General features: G+C 37.3%; 1 protein-coding gene across 1 annotated transcript; it reads left to right on the forward strand.

Moving 5' to 3' along the window:
* ZBTB37 (zinc finger and BTB domain containing 37) lies at positions 1–25,054 on the forward strand. Its single transcript, XM_007425147.3, has 4 exons — positions 1–265; positions 3,593–4,543; positions 6,693–6,792; positions 8,343–25,054. The coding sequence occupies exons 1-4, from the start codon at positions 3–5 to the stop codon at positions 8,829–8,831; spliced, it is 1,803 nt and encodes a 600-aa protein (XP_007425209.2). The 5' UTR covers positions 1–2; the 3' UTR covers positions 8,832–25,054.
* Positions 25,055–25,127: the final 73 nt, after the last annotated feature.

Here is a 25,127-nt window from a genome sequence, read left to right on the forward strand (position 1 = left end):
AAATGACTCCTACCCACAGTAGTCCCCCCTCCCCCTTCAGCGCCACAAGTACCCAGGCAGTCCGCGAGGCGCAGGTTCCACCCTCTCCGTGGTGGGCTCATTCCTGTGGGTGTGGCTACCTGACGCTAAGATTGTTTCAGGGGAGCTGGGGGGAAATCAAGTCAATCAACGGAGACGAAGAGGGGATATGCACTTCCGGGGCGTTTCTCTTCTGGGGGGTTCGCTTCCGGAAGGGTGTTCGGGCTCGTCCCACCCCCCCTTGGAGGTACGTAGGCGATGTATTTCGGTCCCCTCGGGAAAGGGAAGGAGCTTGGGAGAGTTGTTATCTCTCATTTCTTCCCCCCCACTCAGGCGCACTCGAGGACAGTCATTTTGGGGTGCCTTCTAAAAGGAAGGTGTGGATTCTGCATGCCCCCCGAATTTCTAGCCTCACTTCTCCCCTCCTGTTTCTTAGCAACGGAGTTTGCTCCTCCTAAAAGATATTTCTGTGTACAAGGTTGCGTGTCTTCTTCCTTAATCTTTTGCACCTTCCCCCAAATCAGGTGAAGTCTGTCAATTTGCAGTTACTGTACTCTCCTTTTGGTTCATCCATACATTCTTCCCTCAATTTTGTTATTTTAATTAACTGTCCTCTTAGCTACTTTTGCTAATGTACAAAGTATTTTGTTAGGCTGTAATTTGTTCAGGGTTTTGGAGTATTTGGTTCTAAGAAAGGAGTTGGGTATATTTGTGGTGAGAGAGATTTAGGAAGCAGAAAGTTGGAAGGAGGATTAAACGCTATCTTGTAATCTTGTCGTCTGCATGCCTCTTTGGAAATACTCCAAAATGAATTCAGCACAGTTTACTCAAGTCTGTATGTATCGTTGTTTGTGAAGAGAGATGTTATAGAACTTCATAAAAATTAAGTGTGGTGAGGAGAAAGTGATCTGACTTCTCTTGAAAAAGCTGAGAAGTTTACTTCTCCAGTTACTTGGAATGTTGGAAATTATTTTTTCCGTTTAACATAGAGCCAACCAAAGTTACAGATTAGCAGTAGGTTTAAGGCAAGCCAGAACAATAATTCTGTGTGTAAATAAATTGATATATGGAATTAATTGCTATGAGATATAAAGTTAGCTTAAATGGATTTATGAGGGTAATGTTCATAGAGAAATTTATCAATTTCAACTGATGTAGAAATAGTGTAAATACTATAGTGTACTGTTGAATAGTAACTGTAGCATCAGCCTTATTGCCTTAATTAAAGCATCTGATTAGCCACAGTTGAAGCTAGACTGGATGGAATTCTGTTGTTTCACTTGGGTTTGTCTTATTGTTGGAGTCTGAACATAGTTCTGGTCTGGAATCAGGATATGGGAGCAGGTCTCACTGAGGAAAAGAAAGATCAGATGAAAGCGTTTTAATTTCACATTTTCCTTTTTTTAAATTTTGAATTCTGATATATATTTAAACTAACCTTCTAAAATTAGAAAGCCAAATAAATAATATGCTTTATAACTTCTCTTATATCGTGACAAAAAGGTTATATTTTTTAAAGAAAAGATTGTCTATTTTTGTAACAAATTTGATCTAGTGAGGTTTTGTAGATTGTAGACACAGAGCAACATGGAAACGCTATTCTGTATGTTTTAGGAGCCTTTGCTTAGGATTTGTACTATGGATTCATAAGCTGTTTACACATCTTGTTAGCTAGAAAATTTTCATTGTGTGTTTCTACAAATTGTGCATAGCAGTCTGCATAGAATTACTGTTAACATCTATCTGCCTTTTAGATTGATTGAAGTTTACTTATTTTACCTTTTTTATTAGTAGTAATCCTAAAAGTGTTCACTGTTGTGTCCCTGCAATAGACTAGTACAATAAAATACAGCAAATGAATGTTCCTTTTGTAATAGCAATAAAGACTTCTAAAGCATCTGTCAGGCTCCTTTAATTCTGTATAAGTCTGAAAGTTCATGTTCATAAAATTAACTTCAAATTATGGGATACTATGTCATAATTTCTGAACCTTATAGTAAGGCAACGTAATTCAAAGTGAATACTGAGTATCCTCTGTCACTCAGATAATTAAGAGGTTCAGATTCAGAACTGGACACCAATCTAAGATGAATGGTACCAGCATTTTGTTGCTAATAATTGCATAGAAAACGGAATGTAATATCTGATGTTTTCTTTCCCTTTTATCACAAGTTGAGCATACCAAATCCCCCTCTTTTGCCATGACTGAAAGTACATGAGTTCCAACAGTGTCTGTTCATTGCAGAAGAAATATTGGAAAGAAAATGTACATACATTAAGTAAATAATTAAGAGTGAATCTAAGGAGACTTAAAGTGAATTTCTTGTCTGAAAAATATAGGATTACTGATCATCATTACAGTGCACACAATAAATAAGGTACAACACACTGCATCTTGTTTTGAAGGTAGCAAATAAGAGTTCTTATCTAACCCCCCAATTCTTAAGCCTTATCCTCCTCTAGCATGTTGATATATCTATAATGCTTTGTCAGAATAAGCTGTTTCCATAGCCATACATCTTTGCATTATTATTAAACCCATTCTGATGTCTTCTGACTTTTTTTTTTTTTCTGAATTAGTATAACTAGCAGGAGTATCATTACCTGGGAGGAAACTAAAGACAACTATTTGCATATGAAAGATAGTTTTTTATGAGTGATGTTACTATATAACTTTGAAAAACATATTGAGTGCAGGCACACACATACCATTCTTGTGTTAATTATGACCTTGACTAATACAAGCTGGGTACAGAGTTTACCACAAGAGGTTTTTTTTTATTGTTCTTCAATATGAAATACATATAATTTTATTTTCAGTGAATGCTAACTATTAGTGTCAATTTCTATGTGTATTAGAGTGTGACTTACCACGACTGCCCACAATGACTTTATGATGAATAAGAATTACTGTTTTGCTACATCGAAGCTTAAACACCTTGGGTCCTTGCTTAGATGCCTTACAGCACAGCACAGATTGGAAAGGCCCCTTCATCAGCATTATGAACAAAATTGTGTATTTTAGCCCTAAAACCTTTTATGGGTTTTTCATCTTATTTTGAGCTATGATTATCAGGAAAGATGGCAGAAGTCAGATCCTACATATAAAAAGAATACATACATTGTACCATTTTCATTAAGCACATTGTAAGTTAGGCCAAAGGATTTGGATAGCTTTATTTCACTACCCTTCAGAAGGCTGTAAAACATTTATTCATATCTGCCCACCAATTACTGGAAGAATAGATGAAAGTCCCAGCATAATTCATGAAATAAATAACATAATCTTTGTTAGTTAGCTAACATAATTACACTTGAAATGTTGAGCAATGGCAATGTTGTTAAGGGGAATATTTAAAAAAGAAAGATAATTTACTACTCAGTTGGAAACATTCTGTATTTTTTCTACATAGTTGTTTTAATAAGGAAGTAGCATTTTAATCTTTTGTGTGTTATATTCACAGAAATCACATGCAAACTGATCATGTGAAAATTTATTTTTTTAAAAAATGTCATGCAGTAGAAGAAATGGAGAAGCTCTTTCTAATTCAGTAATGTATTTTTCCATCGTTAGGGTTGCTCCACCTGCAACTGGAGCCGTCATGGAGAAAAGTGGAAACATTCAGTTGGAGATTCCTGATTTCAGCAATTCTGTTTTGAGCCATCTTAACCAGCTTCGTATGCAGGGCCGGCTGTGTGACATTGTGGTCAATGTGCAAGGCCAAGCCTTTAGGGCCCACAAGGTAGTGCTGGCTGCTAGCTCACCTTATTTTCGAGATCATATGTCACTCAATGAAATGAGCACAGTCTCCATCTCTGTTATCAAGAACCCCACCGTGTTTGAGCAGCTCCTTTCTTTTTGCTACACTGGGAGAATATGCCTCCAGCTCGCCGATATAATAAGTTACTTGACAGCAGCCAGTTTCCTACAAATGCAACATATTATAGACAAATGTACACAAATCCTGGAAGGAATTCATTTCAAAATTAATGTGGCTGAAGTTGAAATGGAATTGAGCCAAACAAGAACAAAGCATCAAGAAAGGCCTCCCGAATCTCATCGGACTTCCCCATCTCTAAATCGGTCTCTGAGTCCTCATCATAGCACTCCAAAAGGAAGCCGTATGGGCCAGGTTAGCACAGTTCTGGACATTCGGGAACTTAGTCCTCCTGAGGAGTCTACAAGTCCTCAGATAATTGAACAGAGTTCAGATGTAGAGAGCCGGGAACCCATACTGAGGATTAATAGGGCAGGTCAATGGTATGTGGAGACAGGAGTGGCAGACCATGGTGGGCAGGGTGATGATGATGTTAAAGTCCTTGGAGCAGTACGAATCAAAACAGAAAACTTGGAGGAGTGGCTAGGGACAGAGAATCAGCCATCTGGAGAAGATGGGAGCAGTGCTGAGGAGGTCACTGCCATGGTGATTGATACAACAGGCCATGGATCAGTGGGACAGGAAAATTACAGTTTGGGCTCATCAGGAACAAAAGTGGCCAGGCCAACCAGCACTGAAACAGACAGGTAAGACTGAACTTTATTGTTGCTTTTTAATACTAATGCACTCACAGAGTGTCAAAGACATTGTAGAGAATGTTAAAATACCTCAAGCATGATTCCTGCAGTGTAAAACTCATGATCTAAAAACAGAGTGGAACAGACCATGTAAAAAAGGCTGACAGGGTGCAGTCTGCAGATTAACTTTAGAAAGTGAAAAAGTTGTGAGCTGGACGAAGAGCCCATTAGAGTATGGTAGTGAGAGTTCATCTTCTAAAAAGAAAATTTACAGGGCTTTTTAAGTAGACTTAATTTGCCTCTGGCTGAACTTTATTCAGTGGATTCTCTAGATATTGTTATTGAATAAATGAGATATAAGTTGGTCTTCTCCAGGAACAGTGAATATTAGCAGTTTTGAAAAAATGAAGGAAGTCCTAATGTTCAGTGAGAAATCAAGTAACTGTTCTCAGGAATTTTTTCTATAATACAAGAATGACATCTTATAAACGCAGGTTAGTATATCTCTAGCTTTATTGTTATTTATTTAATTTATTGATTTCTATCCTACCTTCCATTCAATAATTCAAGATAGCATACATAGCATTGCTGCCTCCTATTTTTCTCACAACAGCAACCCTGTAGGTTAGGTGACTGGTCTAAAATCATCCAGCAAACTTCTGTGGCTGAGCCTGGACTTGAACTTGGGTCTTCTAGCTCCTAGTCTGACATCTTAACTACCACATCACACTGGCTTCTTCTCTGGCTTTCTAGCACCAACAATTATTTATTGCCGTGCTGTACAGGTAGTCCCCAGTTTAAGAACGAGTTCCGTTCCCAAGGTCTGTCCTTAAGTCGAATTTGTCTATGAGCCAGAACAATATTATATAAAACTATATAAGTAGTATTCTGAAATGAACTCGAACCATTGTGTATTTAACTCGAATCATTGTGTTTTTAGCTCAGATTTTGCTACCGTAGGTTCCATTCTTAACTATGGGTCATCCGTAAACTGGGCGTTCTTAACCCAGGGACTACCTGATTTGGTCTAAAACTAATTTTTGTTTCCATTTTATCGTTTTAATAATTTTATAATCTGCCCTCTGCTTGGGACTTAAATACTAGTTTTAATATATCCAAAATAAATCTGAATAAATGAAAAATATTTATTATCTTTAAAAAAACCTCAAACTTTAGTTATAGCCAAAAAAATTGCATGATGCTTTTGAAAGATGTGCAGGATTGTTGCCTACCTAAAGACAGAGAATTACTTGCTTGGGAATCATCGCCAGGAAAATCTCCAGTCTCTAGCTTCTTCTGACTAAACTGGAACCCTTTCTTTCATATGAGCTCTTCAAAAATATTTTCTGTTTTTGTTTTGTTTGGGCAGGTTTGTTTTATTTTTTGCTCGGCACTCCCATACCTAAGGATAGCAGCCTCTGGAGCAATGGCTATAACTGATTTGCCAGTTCACATATTACATCAGCCAATAGTTACTGCAAGCCTTGATTTGTAAAACTAAGCTAGATTTATTAAAACATAATTTTATAGTCACCGTAGTTAAGCATTCTTAAGAGTAGTTTAGTGTACAGTCTGAATTAAGCCTTTTTGTTTATAGAAGGTTCTTACTTCAACCCTAATAATAATATTGAAGAAGTACCCTTGCCTTCTCCTGAACAGGAGGTGGCATCTGTGTTTTGTGTATCAGACATGCTTTTGTTATGTTTATTGCTAAGTTTTTTTGTTTAACTACTTCTGCAACTGTTTTTGGAAGATAAGATAAGTTATTACTTGTAAAAGGTGAAGTTTGCATCAGCAGGATTGGTAAAGCAGTCTGTAAAAACACTAGTTTTTTCTTAGTACCTCAGATGCAGGCAGCATACAAATAATAAATAAATCTCATGTTTCTGTTTTGACAAATTTGCATGAGGCAAAGTTATCATCTTTTCTTATACTGATTTATTTCTTGGCTTGGGAAATTAAATTGCTTTATAAATCTTCTGCTATTCTTTTATAGTTTTGGGGTTTTGTTAATTTATTTCCATTTGTTTTATATTTTGTCTAACCCGTTCTCCATGTTATCAGTTATTGACGAAGCAGAATTTCCATTGTTCTCATCTTTTTCTTCAAAGCCTTTTATATTGCACAAATAGCTATTAATCTCATTTTCTATCTACAGATTTAGCCCTTCAGGTAGTGTGGTTACTGTAAATGATCGGTACAGGTCAAAAAGTGAATCTCCATGGCGGATAGATGAACCTAAGCAGCCCAGTTCCCAGGTAGGTATCACTTGCTGAGCCCTGCGATGATAATCATGATGATGATGATTCATAGGAGTAGCTACAGAGAGGCATTTTTCAGTTGGTGTGTGTTTGTGTTGTTGTTTTGTGTGTGTGTATGTGTGTAAGCCAGTATTAAGAAGCTGGATTAGGAGTGAGAAGACCCAGTTTCTAGCCCTTTCTTAGGTATGGAAGCTCAGCTGAGTGACTTTGGGCCAGTCATTTTCTCAGTCCTAGACTGGGAAGTCAAAATACAACTATCTGCCAACCCATAGATTACTGCAATGTGTGCATAATACACAAACACTTGCAAACACACACATTTCTGCTGTTGCTACTGTCTTTTATGGTGGGTTAGAGATGTAATAAAACAAAGAATGGAGGTAATTCAATATAGTGAAGCAAGAAATGGCACAATTGAATAGGGTATAAGTAGGAAGAAGAGTCATTGGGCCAAAAGTAGAAATTTGTGGAGAGCAACAAGAAGGATTGGAGAAGGTGGCAGGATAAGCAAATGAAAGGGAAATGGAGAAAAGAGGGAAAGTGTCTATATGTTTGGGAGAATGAACAATTTAAAAATGGATATTGTGTGTTGGGAGTGTGGAGTGAGGGAGAGTTGGAAGGGCTGATCCAGAATGGAAGAGAGAAATGTTCTGTTATTAATTTTAATAGGGTATGAGTACTTCAGAAGATAGGTCAAATGAGTTTTGAGAAGGAATGTGAAGAAACTGATTTTTTATATGTACCTAAACACTTTTAATCAGTGAACTACAAGCAGACTTCTACTAATGTATCTGGAAGTTTACATCTTTAAAAAATAAAACCTTTATATGTTTCAGAGTTTTATCTTATCCCCTAACCCTGACCGCTCAGGATGGATATAGAAACATATTAAAGCAAAAGTATAACATAGGCATTACATCTTAGGAATTTAACCGTAGTCATCCCACAGTCACAAGAAAACCCTTTGCATCTGGATACCGAAAATGTTTTTATTTCATCTTAGGGATTTAGATGATAAACGCAGGACAGTTCAGTGAAACATGGCAGTCCCACATTGTTGTGAGCCTTATAATCAAACTGAACATTTGGTTAATATGCAAGGCTCTTATAGACTATAAAACACTTTTCCCTCCTTGCTCAAAAAGATTTGCTGGGGTTGCTTTGTTTGCTTAAGTGGGAGACTTTAAAGACAAGCCTACAAAGAACACAGTTAAAATTTTAAAAAATTCTTTATATGCATTTTTTAAACGACATGTATAGTATTAAAATTTAAAACTTTCCAAGGTACAATAACATTCATGCTAGTCAAACCATCTAGCTCTATATCTTGTTTTTTACAGTGATCATCATATAATTCCAGGAAGTTTCATACAAGGCATGAACATAACAATCTGTGTTGTTTTGTCTTAGTCTTTAATACTCTGAGAAATAACGCTTCTAAATCTGGATGTTGCTGATCAGCCATAAAGATGTCTAAGCACTTTTTTTAAGGTCCATCATCATAACTAGCTATGTTTTGTTTTTTCTTCGTAATGTTTCTGCTCTAGGTGGAGGAGTCAGCTATTGTTGGAGTAAGTGGCTATGTGGAATATCTCCGTGAACAGGAAGTATCTGAGCGATGGTTTCGTTACAACCCACGTCTCACTTGTATCTACTGTGCCAAATCGTTTAACCAGAAGGGTAGTCTGGACAGGCACATGCGGCTTCACATGGGCATCACACCTTTTGTTTGCCGGATGTGTGGCAAAAAGTATACCCGCAAGGATCAGCTGGAGTATCATATCCGGAAACATACAGGAAACAAGCCCTTTCACTGCCATGTCTGTGGGAAGAGCTTCCCCTTCCAGGCTATCCTCAACCAGCACTTTCGTAAGAATCACCCTGGCTGCATGCCTCTGGAGGGGTCACACAGCATCTCTCCTGAGACCACTGTTACATCCAGAGGGCAAGCTGAGGAGGAGTCTCCTCTTCGGGAAGAAGCTGGTCTGGCTGGGGAAACTGCGCAGGGATCTGTATCAACTACTGGGCCAGATTGAGACCAAATGCCCAGTGGCTGGGGGATCTTCTGTAGGATAAGCAAACCCCACTGGGATGGCGAGCTCCTGTAGTTGGTTGTGCAATGTTGCCACTGGACAAACACTCCTGAGAGGTTGCCGAAACAGAAAAGATACTGTAACAAAGTGCTTATAGTTTCCCTCATTTTTCTCCATCTCCTTGGAAAGGAGAAAACAAAAACTGAGTCAACTAACCTCTGATTCAGGGATTAACAACTTCGGAGGGGTGGGCTTTTTTTTTAAAAAAAGTATTCAGTAGTGAACAAGGAGAAATAGATTTTTCTCATTTCTTAGCAACAGATCCTGTAGTCCTATGGGCTGCAGAGATCTAGCTATGGTGTATGCAGAGCATCAGCATCTGTATTTATCAAAATTGTTATACCTCCGTAAGATACATGGGGTCAGGAATTGGTTCTTGTTCTTTTGTGCCCCACTCTCATCTCCCAGGTAATTCTTTTTTGAGAAGAATGGCTGTTGTAGTATAACCAACCATGCCTGAGCATATTTTATCTCATTTTGTTTTGATGTGTCTTTTAAAAAATTGACCCATTACTTAAGGGCTTTTATTGGGGGGAGGGGGCTTGCCATTTCAACATGTGTGGCCTTGCCTGTTTGTTATAAGGCTAGCAACTTTTTGAGCAGTATTTTAAAAATGACACAATATTTAAGTAATTAAGCTACTGAAAAAGAAGGCAGTGACTGTGAGGCTCTGCCGGTTTGAGTGATATTTTCAGTTGTGAAATATGGGTAGTGCAGAACACGTCACAATTCTTGCTTATTCAATGTGTGCTGCAAAAACTGAAAAGTAGATTTCTAGTTATGATGAATTTTTAAAACAGTGGCTTTTCTCCAAAGGTCATCCTTTGCCTCCCGTGCACTTGATCTAATGAAACAGCAATATTTGTATATCAAAATAGATGGATCTCAGTGGGGGAAGAAATCATGGTTTGTCTGTGTCTCCCTGTTTGGTATTTTTATATGAAAAACATGCAAAAAAAAAAAAGGCTCCTACAATTCAGTAGGATCAAAGCTCCCATTTCCTGTAAGCAATGAAAACTCTTCCTTTACACCTCTATAATATTTCACATATGAAATTGGGGAGCTCTCTCTCTCTCTTCCCCCCCCAATCCAGGAAATATGCATTTCATGTTCCTTAATATTCTGTTTGTAACTGAAAGGGTACATGTGCAGGACAGCAAATATTTCAAAAAAGTGTCTAAGATTTGCAAAATAAGTTATGCATTGGTATTTAGTAGCAATGATGTAGAATAAAAGTAAAGAGTTGGCATAATGCTAATATTATAGATTATATGGAGCTAAAATGACCGAAGCAAAAATTATAGGAGGAAGCTGAGATATGGTGGAGGCATGAAATGGGTGGAGAGAGGAATGATAATGGTAAAGGAAGAAATAGGCTGTTGGTAAACATGCTTAGATTTATGCAGTATTAATATTCGGCCAATCTTGCCTTCTTATTCCACATGTTTCTTGCTTCTAAAAATGAAACTATTTATGTTGGCAGGAAGAATGAAAATTGTTTGATGCTCTCCCCCTTCCTCCCAATACACATATTTCTTTTTTATGTTAACTGAGGAATTCATTCCATTCCCCAATTCATGATAAAGCAACCAGTGATTTTTCTTTGTGATCATGGCAAAAAACAAAACTCATTGAAAAGGTCAACTCATACATGTTTAAAGGTTTGACAAGATTCTCCCAAACACACATGCACACACACTTTCATTCTGAATGAAGTAGGGAGGATAATAGATGTGAATATATATATCTATCTATATCTATGCTGCTTTAATCATAATTTTCAAATCTACCAAAAAGAGACAATTTACATTAAAGAGCATTGGAAAATATTTCTAGTTAGTTTATAACAAAGTTTTTAAGCATTTAAGAATAGAATTTTAAAAATGTTACCAAACTTGTAAGGCATACATTTATTTATCTACAAGTATGATATATATATAATTATAATGGGAATATTTCTTTGCTGAATTGATGCCAGTGTAGCATTTCTATATAAGAGTTTCCTCCAAAGCAGAATGCAACAAAAATCCACATACGTTAAAGGGGGCAAAGAGTTGTAGTGGATTGTTGAATGTGGCATTTATAGAGCTGTGAGTTCTTTTTGGATTGATACTGTGAACAGAGGAGTGGCCAACTAATCCAGGATTGTGTCATCAGTCATTACCTGCTTGTTGGTAGACTCTTCTTTATTTAGCCTGGCCAGAATCATTGAGCATTTCTTGCATCTTAGTCTAGGCTTCATTTTAAAAGAAAAAGAAAAAAGCTTGTGAAATGTGCTTTTAGTTACAGCCATAGAAAAACATCATTTTTACTTGCATGCGAAGGAGCCAATATTCTTGCCCATACTTCATCTTGAACTGGGGTTTGTAGTTTTTAGTTGTCTATTAAGCTTGTTCATACAGAAGGCTACATTACGAGAACAAGCCTGTAAGAGTCTTGAGCCAACAGTCTTCCCAGTCCCTTCTTTCAATACACCATGAGGAATTTGGAAACTTTTACTTCCTTTTATAGCAAACACAGTTTATTTTGATCGCTGGACCCAGACAAATGTGAACCTTAGATATAATTTATTGAAGCAAACAAACATCACAGCTTGTGAAGGTGGTTTATTTCAACAGACCATAATTATGGTTAACTGCAGATTAATGTTCAAATAATATTCTAAACTGGTTAACTGAAAGGAAGTGTGGAAGTTGGAATTTGCAAGACCAAGGCTTATTGAAGGTTCTTACAATAACTGTACTAAACTATAGTTCAGTATTACCTCTGAATGCAACCATGGTATCAAATGAGACCAGGGTTCAATATTTTGTTTGTGTGAGGGAAGGTGCCCGTATGTGTACATGCAAAAGATTATCTTGATCTGTGGCTTCACAAAATATAAGAGCTACCAGAGTGCCCTGAGCTTTGTGACTTTATTCAGAGAGTACATTTGTAGCATAAATAAGAAATCCCTGTAAATATATAGTTTCCACTATTACTGGGGAAGCTGGAAGGAAGTTTGGGTTTTCTTATGTTCCTGAAGATCCTGATACCCTGTAAACAGTTAGAAATCTTGCAGGAAAAAAAGCATTCAGAGTATACATTTTAATTGAATATATGCTGGTTGCTACGATTTGTATAATCCAAATCATGCCAAATGTTAGGACTTTGCATCTATTGACAATTGTTCTTCTGTCCCTGCCGAGTGATAGTATATGATTCCTAGAATGAGCAGTGGGCCACTTTAGGAAAGAATCGAACTTTATTTGACCATTTATGTGGAAACCCATGGTATTGATGGGCTGGAGCTGAAAGAACGCTCTGTTGCACTCCTGGATTCTATCTTGAGATTTTACTCTTCCCCCATATTCTATCTTGACATTTAGATTTGTTCTTTTTTTATTCTGAGTTATGTGTTATTTATACAAATATGTATGAGCTGATGGGGCATAATATTTGCAAGGCTTGTTTCGTGCTTAAATTGGTTTCAGATGTATTATGTTTTGTGTAGCAAAATGGAAAGTATTCATTTTTATGGATGCTAGTAGTGTTTGAAAGAAAGCGGCAAATAAAAGTGTTTGCATTGGACAGAATTGAAAAACAAACCTGTGGTGATACTTAACTGTTTCTTCAGCAATGAAACATTTGCTTATACTGAACTTTTTGTATTCGGTGCTGTAACTTTAAAGGCAAGTCTGGTAATGAGCTTCTGGACATTATTGTTGGAGACATTAGGCATTGGCTATATTGCCATTTCAGCCAAAGGATTATTCTCTGGATTATGTAGTGTAGATGTGTTGGTAACCTATTTTTTTATGCAGTGCATCTGGACATTTTCACCTGTGTTAAACTGATTTCAACTGTGACTCAAAGGGGAAGTGAAGTAAAACTCTTTAATATTATACCTCATTACCTAATGCCCAACTTCAAAAGAATTTGCTTGTGGTGGATAATTTATTTCATTTTTTAATGGGACTTGGGACTTACATTTACCTCTTCTCTTTCAAAGAATGACAGAGCATTGGAAGGAAAGGATAGGTTTCATCACCCTGCACTTGCAAAACGAACCTTCAAATGTGAAATATCGCCATTATCTTCCTCTGTCTGCTGCTATGCATTAATCTTATCAAAAGCAATAGAGTGAAATTAATATAATTCTTATCCACATCATTGCACTCCATGTCTGAATTGCCTGATTTGCCTTTAAATAGCTAGTGCAAACAAGTAAACATGTAGAACAAAAAAGCAGGAAAAAACCCCTGATCAATAGCATTGCTTTGTTCCTAGAGAATGAGAGATGCTTTTTCCAAATGCGTGTGAGACTTCAGCTTATACTCAGAGTTCCACATGAGTTCAGGATGCAGCATTGTTGTTTTCAGTGTGAGAAAAAGTTGGTGATAAGTAAGCCTTTTTTTTTTTTTTTTTAATAATACAGGATTCTTTGTCAGAAGAGAGATTGATCTCTGAATTTGAAAATATTTTTCGCAAGAATTTTAGGTTTTATGGTTTTACTTCTGGTATGTTCAATTTTTTAATGTCTAGTTCTTCTAAACTGAAGTGAATTGTATATTCCACTAAGCTTTACTTACTCCTTAATTTTTTTTAAAAAAGCTTCTCCATGATTTGACACAGAATTGCTCCAGAAAATCCTCTTTTGGCTGCTTGATGATTCAGTTTTAAAAAACATATTTGAATGAGCTTGAAAAGTGGTATTTGGAAGTTTTGGTGATTATAATTGGGAATGACAGAAAGCTGTGGGTTTCTGATTGAAAATTTCAGATTGGTGTAAGTAATCTACTTATTAATACAAGTACTAATCTATTTATTAGTCTAAGATCTGGAAATGTATCAGAATTTTACATACTGAGCAGAAAATAGCTGGAGTGAATTGAATGTGAATGAATTAAATTCTAATCTTATTGGAAATTGCTGCTAATGCCACTTTTTTTAATGAATCTCATAAATTGTTTTCTGGAGTTTTGCAGTCCTGGACTGTTAAAGGATCAGATACTTTATATAGAACTGTAGTTGATGTCTGTTGGGGGAGAGCCAGTAATATATATTTAGACCTAAAGGATTCTCTTCTGGTTGAAAGGATGAGATTTTGCATAGTTTTGACAATATGCAGATTAGGTTTAACTATACATTATCTAATATTATGTTTATATTGTCAACATTATTAGCTCTTTTAAGAGAACAGCTAGATTATTTGTAAACATTTGCAAAACATTGGTCTTTGAGAGGAGGACTTAAAATTAAACATAGCATGATTTTTTTATTTCTTAGTAGACAGTAAACTATCTCTACCATTTTTATTGTAAGTTCTGTACTCCAGAATTTTGAAGGGTATATTTTCTTTGACATAAATATTTTGAGCAAGTGAAATCTGATACTTCCGTTTCTATGGCCAATAGATACCATTTTCAGGGACTGAGTTCGCAAAAGAAGGCTGAATAACAAATGCCTAGTTGGAGGTGGACAGGTATCATATATGTGACTGCAAGCCAATTAAGGAAAGACAGACTGAATACTGAAGGCCCATTTTTCCAGGAATATAAACTTGAGCCTTGTTGGATCAGGCAAAAGGTTTTGATAGTTCAGCATGCTGTTTCTTGCAGTAGCAAGCAGATGTTTTGGGGAATGCCCTAAACAAGACACAAGGCTGTATGGCACCTTTTATCAAGGCGATAATCCTTCTTTGCCGTTTAACTTTTAGCACCTGTGATATGAAGATATGCTGCCTCTGTGTATGCAGGGTCAGGTTTTACTGAGGAGTATTTGCAAATAGGTACGTATTGGCAGACATATTCCTTTGAATTTGCCTAATCCTTTTTTAATTAGTCTAAGTTAATGTCTATTTCTGCATCTTGTGGTATGGAATTCTGTATATCAGTTACAGGAAAAGTTACTATATAAAACAGATTGCTGTATTAGGTTTAGAACCATGTAGAATATCACAACCAGAGGAACAAAAATATGCTTAATATTCTAAGATTGTGTGCTATATATCGTCCTATATTCTGCATGCATGACCTTATGGAAAACTTATTTATTTATGCCACTAGTTGTCATTTATGTCATTCTTTCCATATGCAGGTGACCCTCAATTTACGACCATTTGTTCAGCGTCCATTCAAAGCTATGACAGCGCTGAACAAATGGTGGTTATGATTGGTCCTTGGAGTTCCAGCCATCCCAGCATCCCCACAGTCACATGATCATGATCTGGCCGCTTAGCAACCAGTCGCACTTACAACACTGGTTGGTTGCAACACCCCGTGATCATGTGATTGCCATTTGCTACCTTCCCTGCCAGTTTCCCCAGAAAGTCAATGGGGAAGCTGGCAGGGAAGGTTGCAAGTCACTGGGGTAAGTCTCCCCCATCTGCACACCCTCCCCTAGCCCCTCTGTGCTTGCACCACGTCAGCCACCTGTGTGTCCTCCCTAACCCTCACGCACCCTCCCTGAGCCTCCCACCTTCACGAACCCTCCCCAAGCCCCCCCAGACCCTTGTACTCCCCCTTGTGCCCGCCCCCATCTGGCAGCAGCCATTTACCTCCCTGCCAGCCTGCTTGCGAGCCGCCTGAGACTTGCAACTTCCTGTTGGCTTCCCCACTGACTTGGTTGTGGGAAACCGGCAGGAAGTTGCCTTGGCTAACAACTATGGGATTTGGTTAAGAATGGCAACTGGGATTGCAGGGATTGCCATCATTAAGCAGTGCAGTTGCATTTTATGACTACATTGCTTAGCAATAGAAATTCTGGTCCCAATTGCTGTTGTAAGTCAAGGACTACCTGTATATCTTTACACAAACTCTTTGAAAGCATCTGGAGTTGTAAAAAGTAATACAAAAACCAGCCCTGAATTAAATGACACTTTATTAAAATCTTGCTTTACTTGAAGTCAGAATTTACATTTTATTTTGTCAAATAAGATACATTCCAACTATAAAGCACTCAGACAATTCTCATGATCAAACCAGGGATCCATTTTGGTTCCCAAGAGTGATGAAGATGGACATACTGTATAGGGAAAGCAGGTGTGCTGTCAGAACGTGTCCCTGCTTGTCCTGGGGAAGCCTGCAGCCATATTACCCAGATAAAGGAAAAAGCAAAGCCCCATCTGAATTGTGATAGATAGAATTTTTTAAAAAATTGTGGCCATCTGGATTTTTCTGGTATGCTTGTATTTACACATACATTTCTGAACGTACTTTGGTCCTTATAAAGGTATTCTCACATTGTTAAAACTTTCAACCAGTGCCTTCCACTTTCTCTTCCCTTTTTCCTGTGAAGCCATTCCCTCTGCACTTCAAATTATGATAGATATGTTTTTATCTCTTCTGCAGGTGCTTTTCTTTAAAAAGTCTGTATGAGCCCATAATATCACATGTCTTGTTGCTCCAGGAATATAGGGTTTGCTGTGTCTTGATTTGACATGCGGGTTGATTGATCCCATTCTTGTCTCATATGGTATTGTTTTTCTTAATTGTTCAAGACTTTTTTCATTTGTTTGGATGAATTGTTCTGAGAATGAAAGCTACTAGTAGACCTCCAGGTTTTATTGCCGGTATTACTTTTCTGTGGCTTAAACCACTAGCAGAGTTTGAAAATACCTTTTGCCTTATGTATTAATCTTGAGTGGAATGAATTTGGGTTTATGCTGAAATGAAAGCAAACTCAGATTTGCAAGTGAATGTGAACCAGTATGGAATTCGTTTATTCTCAATATCAGTTTTTTGATTAGACAGAGATTAATGTGTTTCCCATTTGATACCACTGGTCATCGATTGCCATAAAATCTAAAGCCAGTTAAAGTAATTCTGGCATTAGTCCTTGATCTTCCCCTATTCTTTGTCAAATAAGTCTGGTAGCATATTTATTGCCAAAATATCCAGAAGTTGCCAACTCATATCAATACTGCTGTTTAAAACCAGATTCAGGTGTTTTAATACTACTTCCATATAATTTTTGTGGAGAGTTTTGTATGCAGTTTTAAAATGTTGCCATTGATTTCTAAGATTAGGTACTTTTTCTCACAGATATTGCCTCCAGTTGCAAAAATTGGGTTTAATTTTCTCTTTAGCATGAATGAGTTTTACTCTTCAAGAGCCTGTGCAAGTCACTGGGTCAGCTGTCCCCACAAAAAGGAGTTATTCATAGTCAATTCCTGCACAGCTTCCCAAGTCCTGATTCTATAATTTACACACACACACACACTGTGCACGCGTGCGTGCACACACACACACACACACATATATATATATATATAAATATATATATATATAAAAAATTGTATCTCGTCCTTGTAGCGTACAAACCAGATAGAACTGAGATTCCATTTAGCAAGTTACTCCTCCTTGTATTTATTTATTTATATTTATTTATTTAATTTACTATATCATGTTTAGCTAGGCCCTATTTCTAAGTGCAGTACAATAGAGGCTTCTGTGTAATCTCCCCTGCCCTCCGTTGTAAAGAGGCTGAGAAAGTAAATAATTGTGGGTTCTTTCAGTGAGAGTCACTCCGTTCTGCTCTGAGTAGCAAGTGGAAGAATTAAAACCTAATTTGCTTCTTTTTGCCTCTACTACTGCAAATAGTTAAACTTTCCTTATTGAAATTGGTACAAAAAATACTGAATACGGCACTTATCAAACTGTTCATGACCTTAGCAGAATGATGCAGCTGGGTAAGAAAAAAGCTATTGCTTGGATAAAATGAGTTGCTTTATGCACATTTAACCTATTTAGGTTTCCTCATTTGATTTCACATTTTAACTGAACCTTATATTCCAGTGATATAAGCTATGTTCTCTGCATACCCCTGAGAAATGCATCAATTTTTCATTCTGTGGCATATGTTCATGTAGGCATACATCTAACTGTGCTATTTAGAAATCTGCAGTTTATTTTTGGGTCTATCATTCCTGCATTTATGCTGATTGGACTGTGCTAAATTTTCTGTTCAAAGAGAAACAGAGAAACTGTAATCCCTCATTTAGCACCTAAAAGAGCTTTAATTTAGTGATTGAAATGCTAACACCATTTGTTTTGTAGGCATAAAATATGCTTTTTGCAGAAATCAGAGTTAATATCATGTAAACTACCAGTACAATTTTAATCCATAAGAACTCCTGGAAGGCAGATGTAATCTAAGAGTTCTTAGTCTGACTATTAGTAAATTATTGCTGTGATTTTGATTTTGATTTAGATCCAAGTGAGAGAATTAGCACTGATTACAAAAGAGTCTTTAGTACTGAACTTGTCTCTTCCCCAGAATTAATGTAGTGTAATACCACCAAATGATTGCTGGGACAGAAACTTACCATTTTCTATCTGTTGATGAAAGGCTGAGAAATTTCACATGATCAGAGTATTTAAATTTGCAGTGTAACTTTTGTAAAACATTCTTCTTTCAATATGTGCTTCCTTAAGTAATCTGCCCTTGATCCCACAGTTGCTATTTTAAGGTAGAAGGTGCTGTATAATTTTGATTTTTGATAATTTTCAGTTTGAAAAAAATTAATTTCTGACAATAAAATAGATTTCTCTTCACAAAAGACAGATATATGAAATAAGATCGTTTGAGCTGAAATGTGGATATTTTTCATGCTTTTTAATTTTCTTTTTAAAAATGAAGGCACAATTGCTTCAGGAATATTAAAAGTACACTGGAAATTCTCTCCCTTCTCTAGATGCTGCAAACTTTTTTTTAATGCAGAAGGGAGTGGGTTCTGTGGCTGATTAATTCTAGCACAGTTATGCTTACTTTTCCTGTAAGAGTGATAAAATCTTGTATATTGAGATGTCAGGTTCATATTTCATAAACGCTTTGCTTGCAGTCAGTCTCCAGCAGAAAGACCATACTAAATGACCTATACTTAAGACCATGGAGAGTTGCCTTACTGGGCAAGGTGGACCAACTGACTCAGCATAGGATTGGTTCTTATGTCTCCAGTTACTCTGGTCTTTTGAACATCAGTACCAGATCTCAGTGCATTCTCATATTCACATTCACTGGAAATTATGTGTGCAAAAGCAACCTTGTCAAGACAGATGCATGCTGAATACAGGTGCACCTTCTGTTCCCTTTGCTGTGGCATTGATGGAGGGGAACTTTTCTATCTATATTGAAATATAGATGGCAATACATGTTCTTTAATCACACGCTCAAGCTGCATGCAGCATTGCTGCACACAGTTGTAGCCAATATAAAGCGTTAGTGTTTTCATACATTATCGTTTTAAATTGCATGTTAGGGAATGCAGTAATCCCTCAAGTAGATAACTGGAGGGAGATAATTTTCAAACGCTGTCACTAATAACATTATTTTCAGTGTGTGGCCAGAGGAGAGTCTTGGATATAATCTGTGTGTTTCTAATAGGATGGGGCAAGAGTGGAGCTCAAAAACCTGGCAAGTGCTGATGTGGGTTGTGCAGCATTCCACATGCTCCAGGCTGTCTTTTATGCACTTATAAATTTTATCCCAAACAGATACTATTCATATTTTGATTAGTTGCCAGATTCTGTAAAGGTAAAAGACTGTGTGGAGACTGGAGAGGTATAGTCTGAGTCCAGACTGTGGGAAACAAGGGGCTTTAGACTTTTCCCCTGTCCTGCTCCCAGTCTGGATCTCTGCTCTTCACAGTTCATTGGGAGGGAAGCTCCCATGTCGATGACAAGCAAGTTGGTGTCAAAAGGGGTTCCTGAAAAAAAAGAGTCTGAAAACCACTGTTTTAAGTGTCTTTACAATAAGAAGTTGTGCTTCTTGCACGTGTGCATTGGTTGAATGGACCACACTGACTATAATGTAAAATAGCTGCCTTGCCTTTATTTATTGCATTAACATTCAGTAAAGAAAAGTGGGGAAACTAAATGTGAACCACCATGTTGTTTGTTGAAAGTCCCCAGCCTTTTGGATTAATGAGGTATCTGAAATAGAGGCTAGAAGAATGTCTGCTTTGTTTGATGAAGAAGCTCTACAGTTCCTTTTGTTAAGCTGTGTTTGAATGTAATTATGTGATTGGTGATTGGGTTAAAATAATATGGCAAATCTGTTTAAAGACGGAAAGAGAAAGTATGTGTTACCTTATTCTGCTAGGAAATTAGGCTGAGGAAGAATTGCCATATATTTTATTTTGCAGCCTCTCCTGTTGGCTTCCTGCCATCAAATTAAACAAGGTGAAAATTGCATTGCTTTGTCTGAACTGAGCTTGTGAATAGGTTTACTGGCAACAGCATTGTTTCTTTATTGAAAGACGTCAAATGCACTTCTCTTTATTATCAGCATCCTTTCAGCCTGTGGCAGCACCTAATCAACTTTAGCAGATCTTGAAAGAGCTAAGCAGGATCAGTTTTGAAAGGGATCCACTTAGTGCTTAGATGGGAGATTATCAGGGATTCCCAAAGCTGTGGACCAGACTGGGAAGTTGAAAAAACAACCCAAAAGAAGGCAATGGCAAACCACTTCTATATTAATGCTAAGGGAAGTATAGAGATCTGCTTGTAGTCAGACTCAAAGGAGATCATGCTCTTTTACTTTGTATTCAGAAAATATTAGTTAAGTATCTCAAGAACGATGATTCAAATTTACATATATTAGAACCAACTACAGTGGGTAGCAATGATGTTTTCTGTGAGATAATGGAAACAAAGAATTTTGTACATTAATAGAAGTAAATTTTAGAATAAGACTTGGATGTGGCATGCTGTTTGCTAAATCAGTAATAATCACAACTGACAATCAAGATAAAACAATGGGAGAGGTCTTCAAAGGGAATAGATAAGCACAGGGTGGCTGAGTGGAAAGTTCTCCTATAGAAGCCCCAAGGAAACAGATAAATGAGGGCTACTCATGGATACTTATACTGTATGGGAATCATAAAAAAGGTATTTTCTCTAGGTTTAAAACTGATACATTTAGCTTATATGTGTACGTGCATGTGTGTGAATGATTTAACTGTCATACTGTTGCCATCAGACCAGTGACTTCTAGCTATTCTTCTCCCATAATCCATAGTAATAAAATGTATGTTCTTTCTCGACATTGATACATACAGAGTCACCCTTTAATAGCAATGACACAGGGGAGAGACTGTTATAGAGGAAAGTGAAATTGATCTCTTTAACTATGAATAACTGGGGAGCAGTGGCAGTACTGGCTTGTGTGTCAGTGGTCTATTTTGAATGACATCTGCTGCTCTTAGGAAATGTAACTTGAAAGAACGTTGAAAATAGTGTTGTTCCTCTTGCAGCCACTGGATATTGGAACTGTAGTCTGCTCAGGAAGAGAATGCTGTGCAATTTCAGCAGAGATTTCTGTGCCTCTTTCTCTGGTGCTATTTATTCTATACACTTGGTTTATATATAACTACGTCCTTGTTCGTAGCTCTTGACCATGCATATCCAGTATAGGTTTTCAAGAACTATGCATTTTTATTCCCTTGACTTCAAATCTCAGTATGTTGAATTAAGTATCTACAGGTATCTTGGCATTTTAGTTTTATATACAGTATAAAATCGACCATGGAAAGATTGTCAGTTCTTTGGGGAGAGTGCATGTTTTATAGTATTTGAGAATAAATTTTTGCCTTTTTTTCCCCCTTGTGGCTGATGACAAATACCAGTTCTTCTTCTCATGCCCAACAGTATTCATGCCAGGGCTTCCAGGATGAGGGTGCTCATATGAGGCTTCAGACTGTAAACTGAGTGATTAAACTGAACTTTTGAGAAGGAGGCACACCAACAAAAAATCACTGCAGCAAGGCACAAGAAGCATGCTCAGTGGGCAAGGCCAGATGCCTTGTGAGTGAAACTTTCAACCCCTGATCTTGCTGTGAACCCCAGCTACTAAGATCTTTGGGGAGCATGCTAGCAGCTTAGCACATGCACACACAAAGAGAAAGAAAGCATGTACACTTGACTTGTATGACAACAGGCGATGTCTGTGGTTATTTCAAGAATCCATTTAATTATTACACTTAATTTTTTTGCTATCATTTCGTGCAAGCCAGCTTTTAAATGTAGTGTGGCACTTTAAGTATGTTATTTTAACTCCTTCATTTCCCTTCTTTTCCCCACATGCACTTTAAATTCTATGGATATTGTTACCTATTATATACAGGAGAATTGTCTTAGGTGGAAAATGGATAGGACTGATTACCATGGTGCAAAGCAGTTAGAAGAGTTCTTTTGCAGCCCAGGCTAGCACAAACAAGGCATCTCTCCTGAAGTGTTTTAGCAGCTGCATCGCTTGTAAGGCTTGCATGGCTGCTTTCAAAGCTGTCCCCAGCTGTCTCTGTGTTTGTGGGCATGCACAACCACTTCACTGCGAGTCCCAACAAAGTGTTGCCTGCACATATATCTGTACATGCAGACAAATGGGAACAGTTTTCAAAGAGAGGTGTTTTATTTGCACTAGCGCACATGGTGAAAACATTTTTTAACACTTTGGACAGCCCTAGTAGTGATCGTGCCTCCTGCAGGAGGCAAAAATATTGTATGTTCTCTCCTCTTTGTTGGCACTTCTGCACCCCTCAAGACTATGAAAGAAAAATGCTATGTTTGCATCCCACATTTTAATTCAGATATATAATACGTGGAAGGTTGGCATGCAAGGTTGCTTGTGAAATAAGATAAATTGTTTTTGCTTATTGCAATGGGCTGTGTTTCTGCATCAAACCAAGCTATGGTTTTTAGAAAGCTATAGAGCCATAAGAAAATGCAGCAGACACTTCAAAGGTTTGTAATGTATACAGAACTGCAGCATTGAGATGGGCTGAACTTCCATGGGATCAAACTGTATTGAAATAGTGTCAGTTTTAAACTTTCCTAGAATTATCTCTGCTGAATTCCTACCTCAAATAAGTTCACCTTGTATTGGGGTGGGAGAGCAGGGCTAGTCATGGTGGCAGATTGAAAGCTGGGCCTGTATTAGATAGCGTGAGTTTAGTTGCCCTGCTACCTTGACTGCATACATTGTAGGGATATTCTGTACCTTTGGCCGCATCAAATGGGAGCAACAATGGAATGGTTGGATTGCACATCTTAGATATTAGGTAATTTTCCCAAAGGAAGCACTGGGGTTATGACCCTGGTTTTAGTGGGATTTGTAAGAATTTGAGGAAAGAGTGGTTCAAGGTTATTGGGCGGGGGGGGGTTATATCCATATTTGTTCACTCTTAATATTAAAATACATTTTTCCCTCTCTCTGCCAGATGGGTTTTGTTTCTGCTTTCCTTTTTAAAACAAAATCACCATATGACATACTCTGTGAACCTGAAATAGAGGGATAATATTTACTTTTCTGTTGGAGTACTGAGACTTCTTGTTGTATAGCTCTTTTTGGTAGTTTCATTGCTTTGAATTACAAGGAACAATGTGTTATTTTGCAGCAGGCTGAAAAGGGATCCAGCTGTTTGCAAATGATTGGTAGCAGAACTGCCCGATTTATTTATTTTTCTCATTTTCCAAACCCATGCACACTCCTATTCTCCCACTGATCCTTAAGCACATGGAGGGAGAATAAAAGGGAAGCAAGAAGGTAATGATTTTGTGGGTGTTCCTTTTGATGTGGGTAGAAGGAGATAAAATATGACAATGAAGATAAAGGCTTGTACAAAACTTCTTTAAAGCAGTTTAGCAACAAAAAAGCTCTTATCAAACAGCTTTAAAATGTGAATGAGAAGTTAGCAACTTGGTTAGAATTCTGAAAAATTCTATAAATGTATACTTGAACTTCTGTTTGTATTTTAAAACAAATGCATTTTTCCTCTTTAACACTGTATAAAAGAAATGTTATGCATGTGAGTGGTTTGAGAATTAAATGGTTTAATACTCAAAGGTAGAATATTTTTATTTCCCTGCAGTTTTACATGCTGTCTTTTAACAGAGAAAATTCACCTTGATCATTCTGCCAAACATTTATTTTTCGTTCATGGAAGTTCCCTACTGCTTTTTTCTGGGCAATAAATCTTGCTGGCCTGTTTGCATTCCTCATTTCATAGTGAGAAGATGGTAATGCCTCATGCCTCAATTTACTGTAACTCATCAGGATGAATTCAGGTCATGATCTATATATGGTGACATGTCATACACTTAGAAAACTTTTTCTGATGATTGACTGTCAGAATAGGAAGATTAACCCCAAAGAGCTGCTGAGTTATGTTTGCCTTGGTCAGAAGTTATGCACATCTGCTCTTCTTGATTGTGCAGTTATCAGATAAGTTGTTTGATTTCCCATGGAATATGATGAATGGTAAAGAACCTCCTGCAGTAGCAGTTTCCACCCTTTTCCTTAGCAGTGCAATAGCTTTCTACAGTTACAGTACTTCTCCTAAGCTATAGCACACGTAGAAAGAAGCAAAATGCATTGAGCAAAATGGGTATTTCTTTGCTGTTCACTCCATATATATTTATACAATCTCTTCACACCCAGAAGGTGTATCAGCTGCTGGTGAGAAGAGAATTGCATATCCACATAAGCACACACAAGAAGCTTCATCCTGTTTCACTCTGCAATAACAGGAGAGTACTATTGTCCTGGGAAATCTTCCTTTCCTATACTACTGTTTCTGGCAGTTCCCTAATCAGCTGATTGGCAGGGTGCTCAGAAAGTCATCACCACATTTGTAGCAGTTGGCAACACAGATTTGTGGGTTGCCCACCCATGTGTGAGGTTCTGCATATTGTAAACTAGAATACAACCATATTGTATTGTATTGTATTGTATTGTATTGGTTGGAATCATAAGAATTAGTTTCTTCCCTTTAAAGTCTGCAGCTCTTCACTGAAAATATGGGTGCATATTAATTGCACACATTGAACAATAAGATTATAAATAGGCAGCATATATAATCTTCTTGATTCAGCCCTCTGAATGGTGTATGAAGTCTTAATTGTATTAGCATATTAACATTTCATTTTCAGAGTCAACCATATATTTGTTATAATTCCCATCACTTCTAATGCTACACAGTCCTCTTAAATATCTACCATCTCAGATAAGAACTCATGAGACAGTGTGATTTACTGAGAAACTCCTCTGGAGTCTCTGCATATTGTAAGTAGATGTATTTCTGAACACACATATATTGAACAATTTATTCCATTTCCAAGTTGGATTAGCAGAGAAAACAAATATTGGATAGAAAGGAAAGAATAGACACAGTAAGCTATGCAGATAATGACCTTGTTTGCAAGTAAAAGATGACTTTTGCTGAATCAGCTGCTTCCCAAAGTCCTATTGGAGCAAGGCTAC

This window comes from Python bivittatus, unplaced genomic scaffold (assembly GCF_059951505.1).
Source record: "Python bivittatus isolate LINGU-HERP-01145 unplaced genomic scaffold, Pbiv_v1 ctg000700_np1212, whole genome shotgun sequence".
Taxonomy (NCBI): Eukaryota; Metazoa; Chordata; class Lepidosauria; order Squamata; family Pythonidae; genus Python; species Python bivittatus.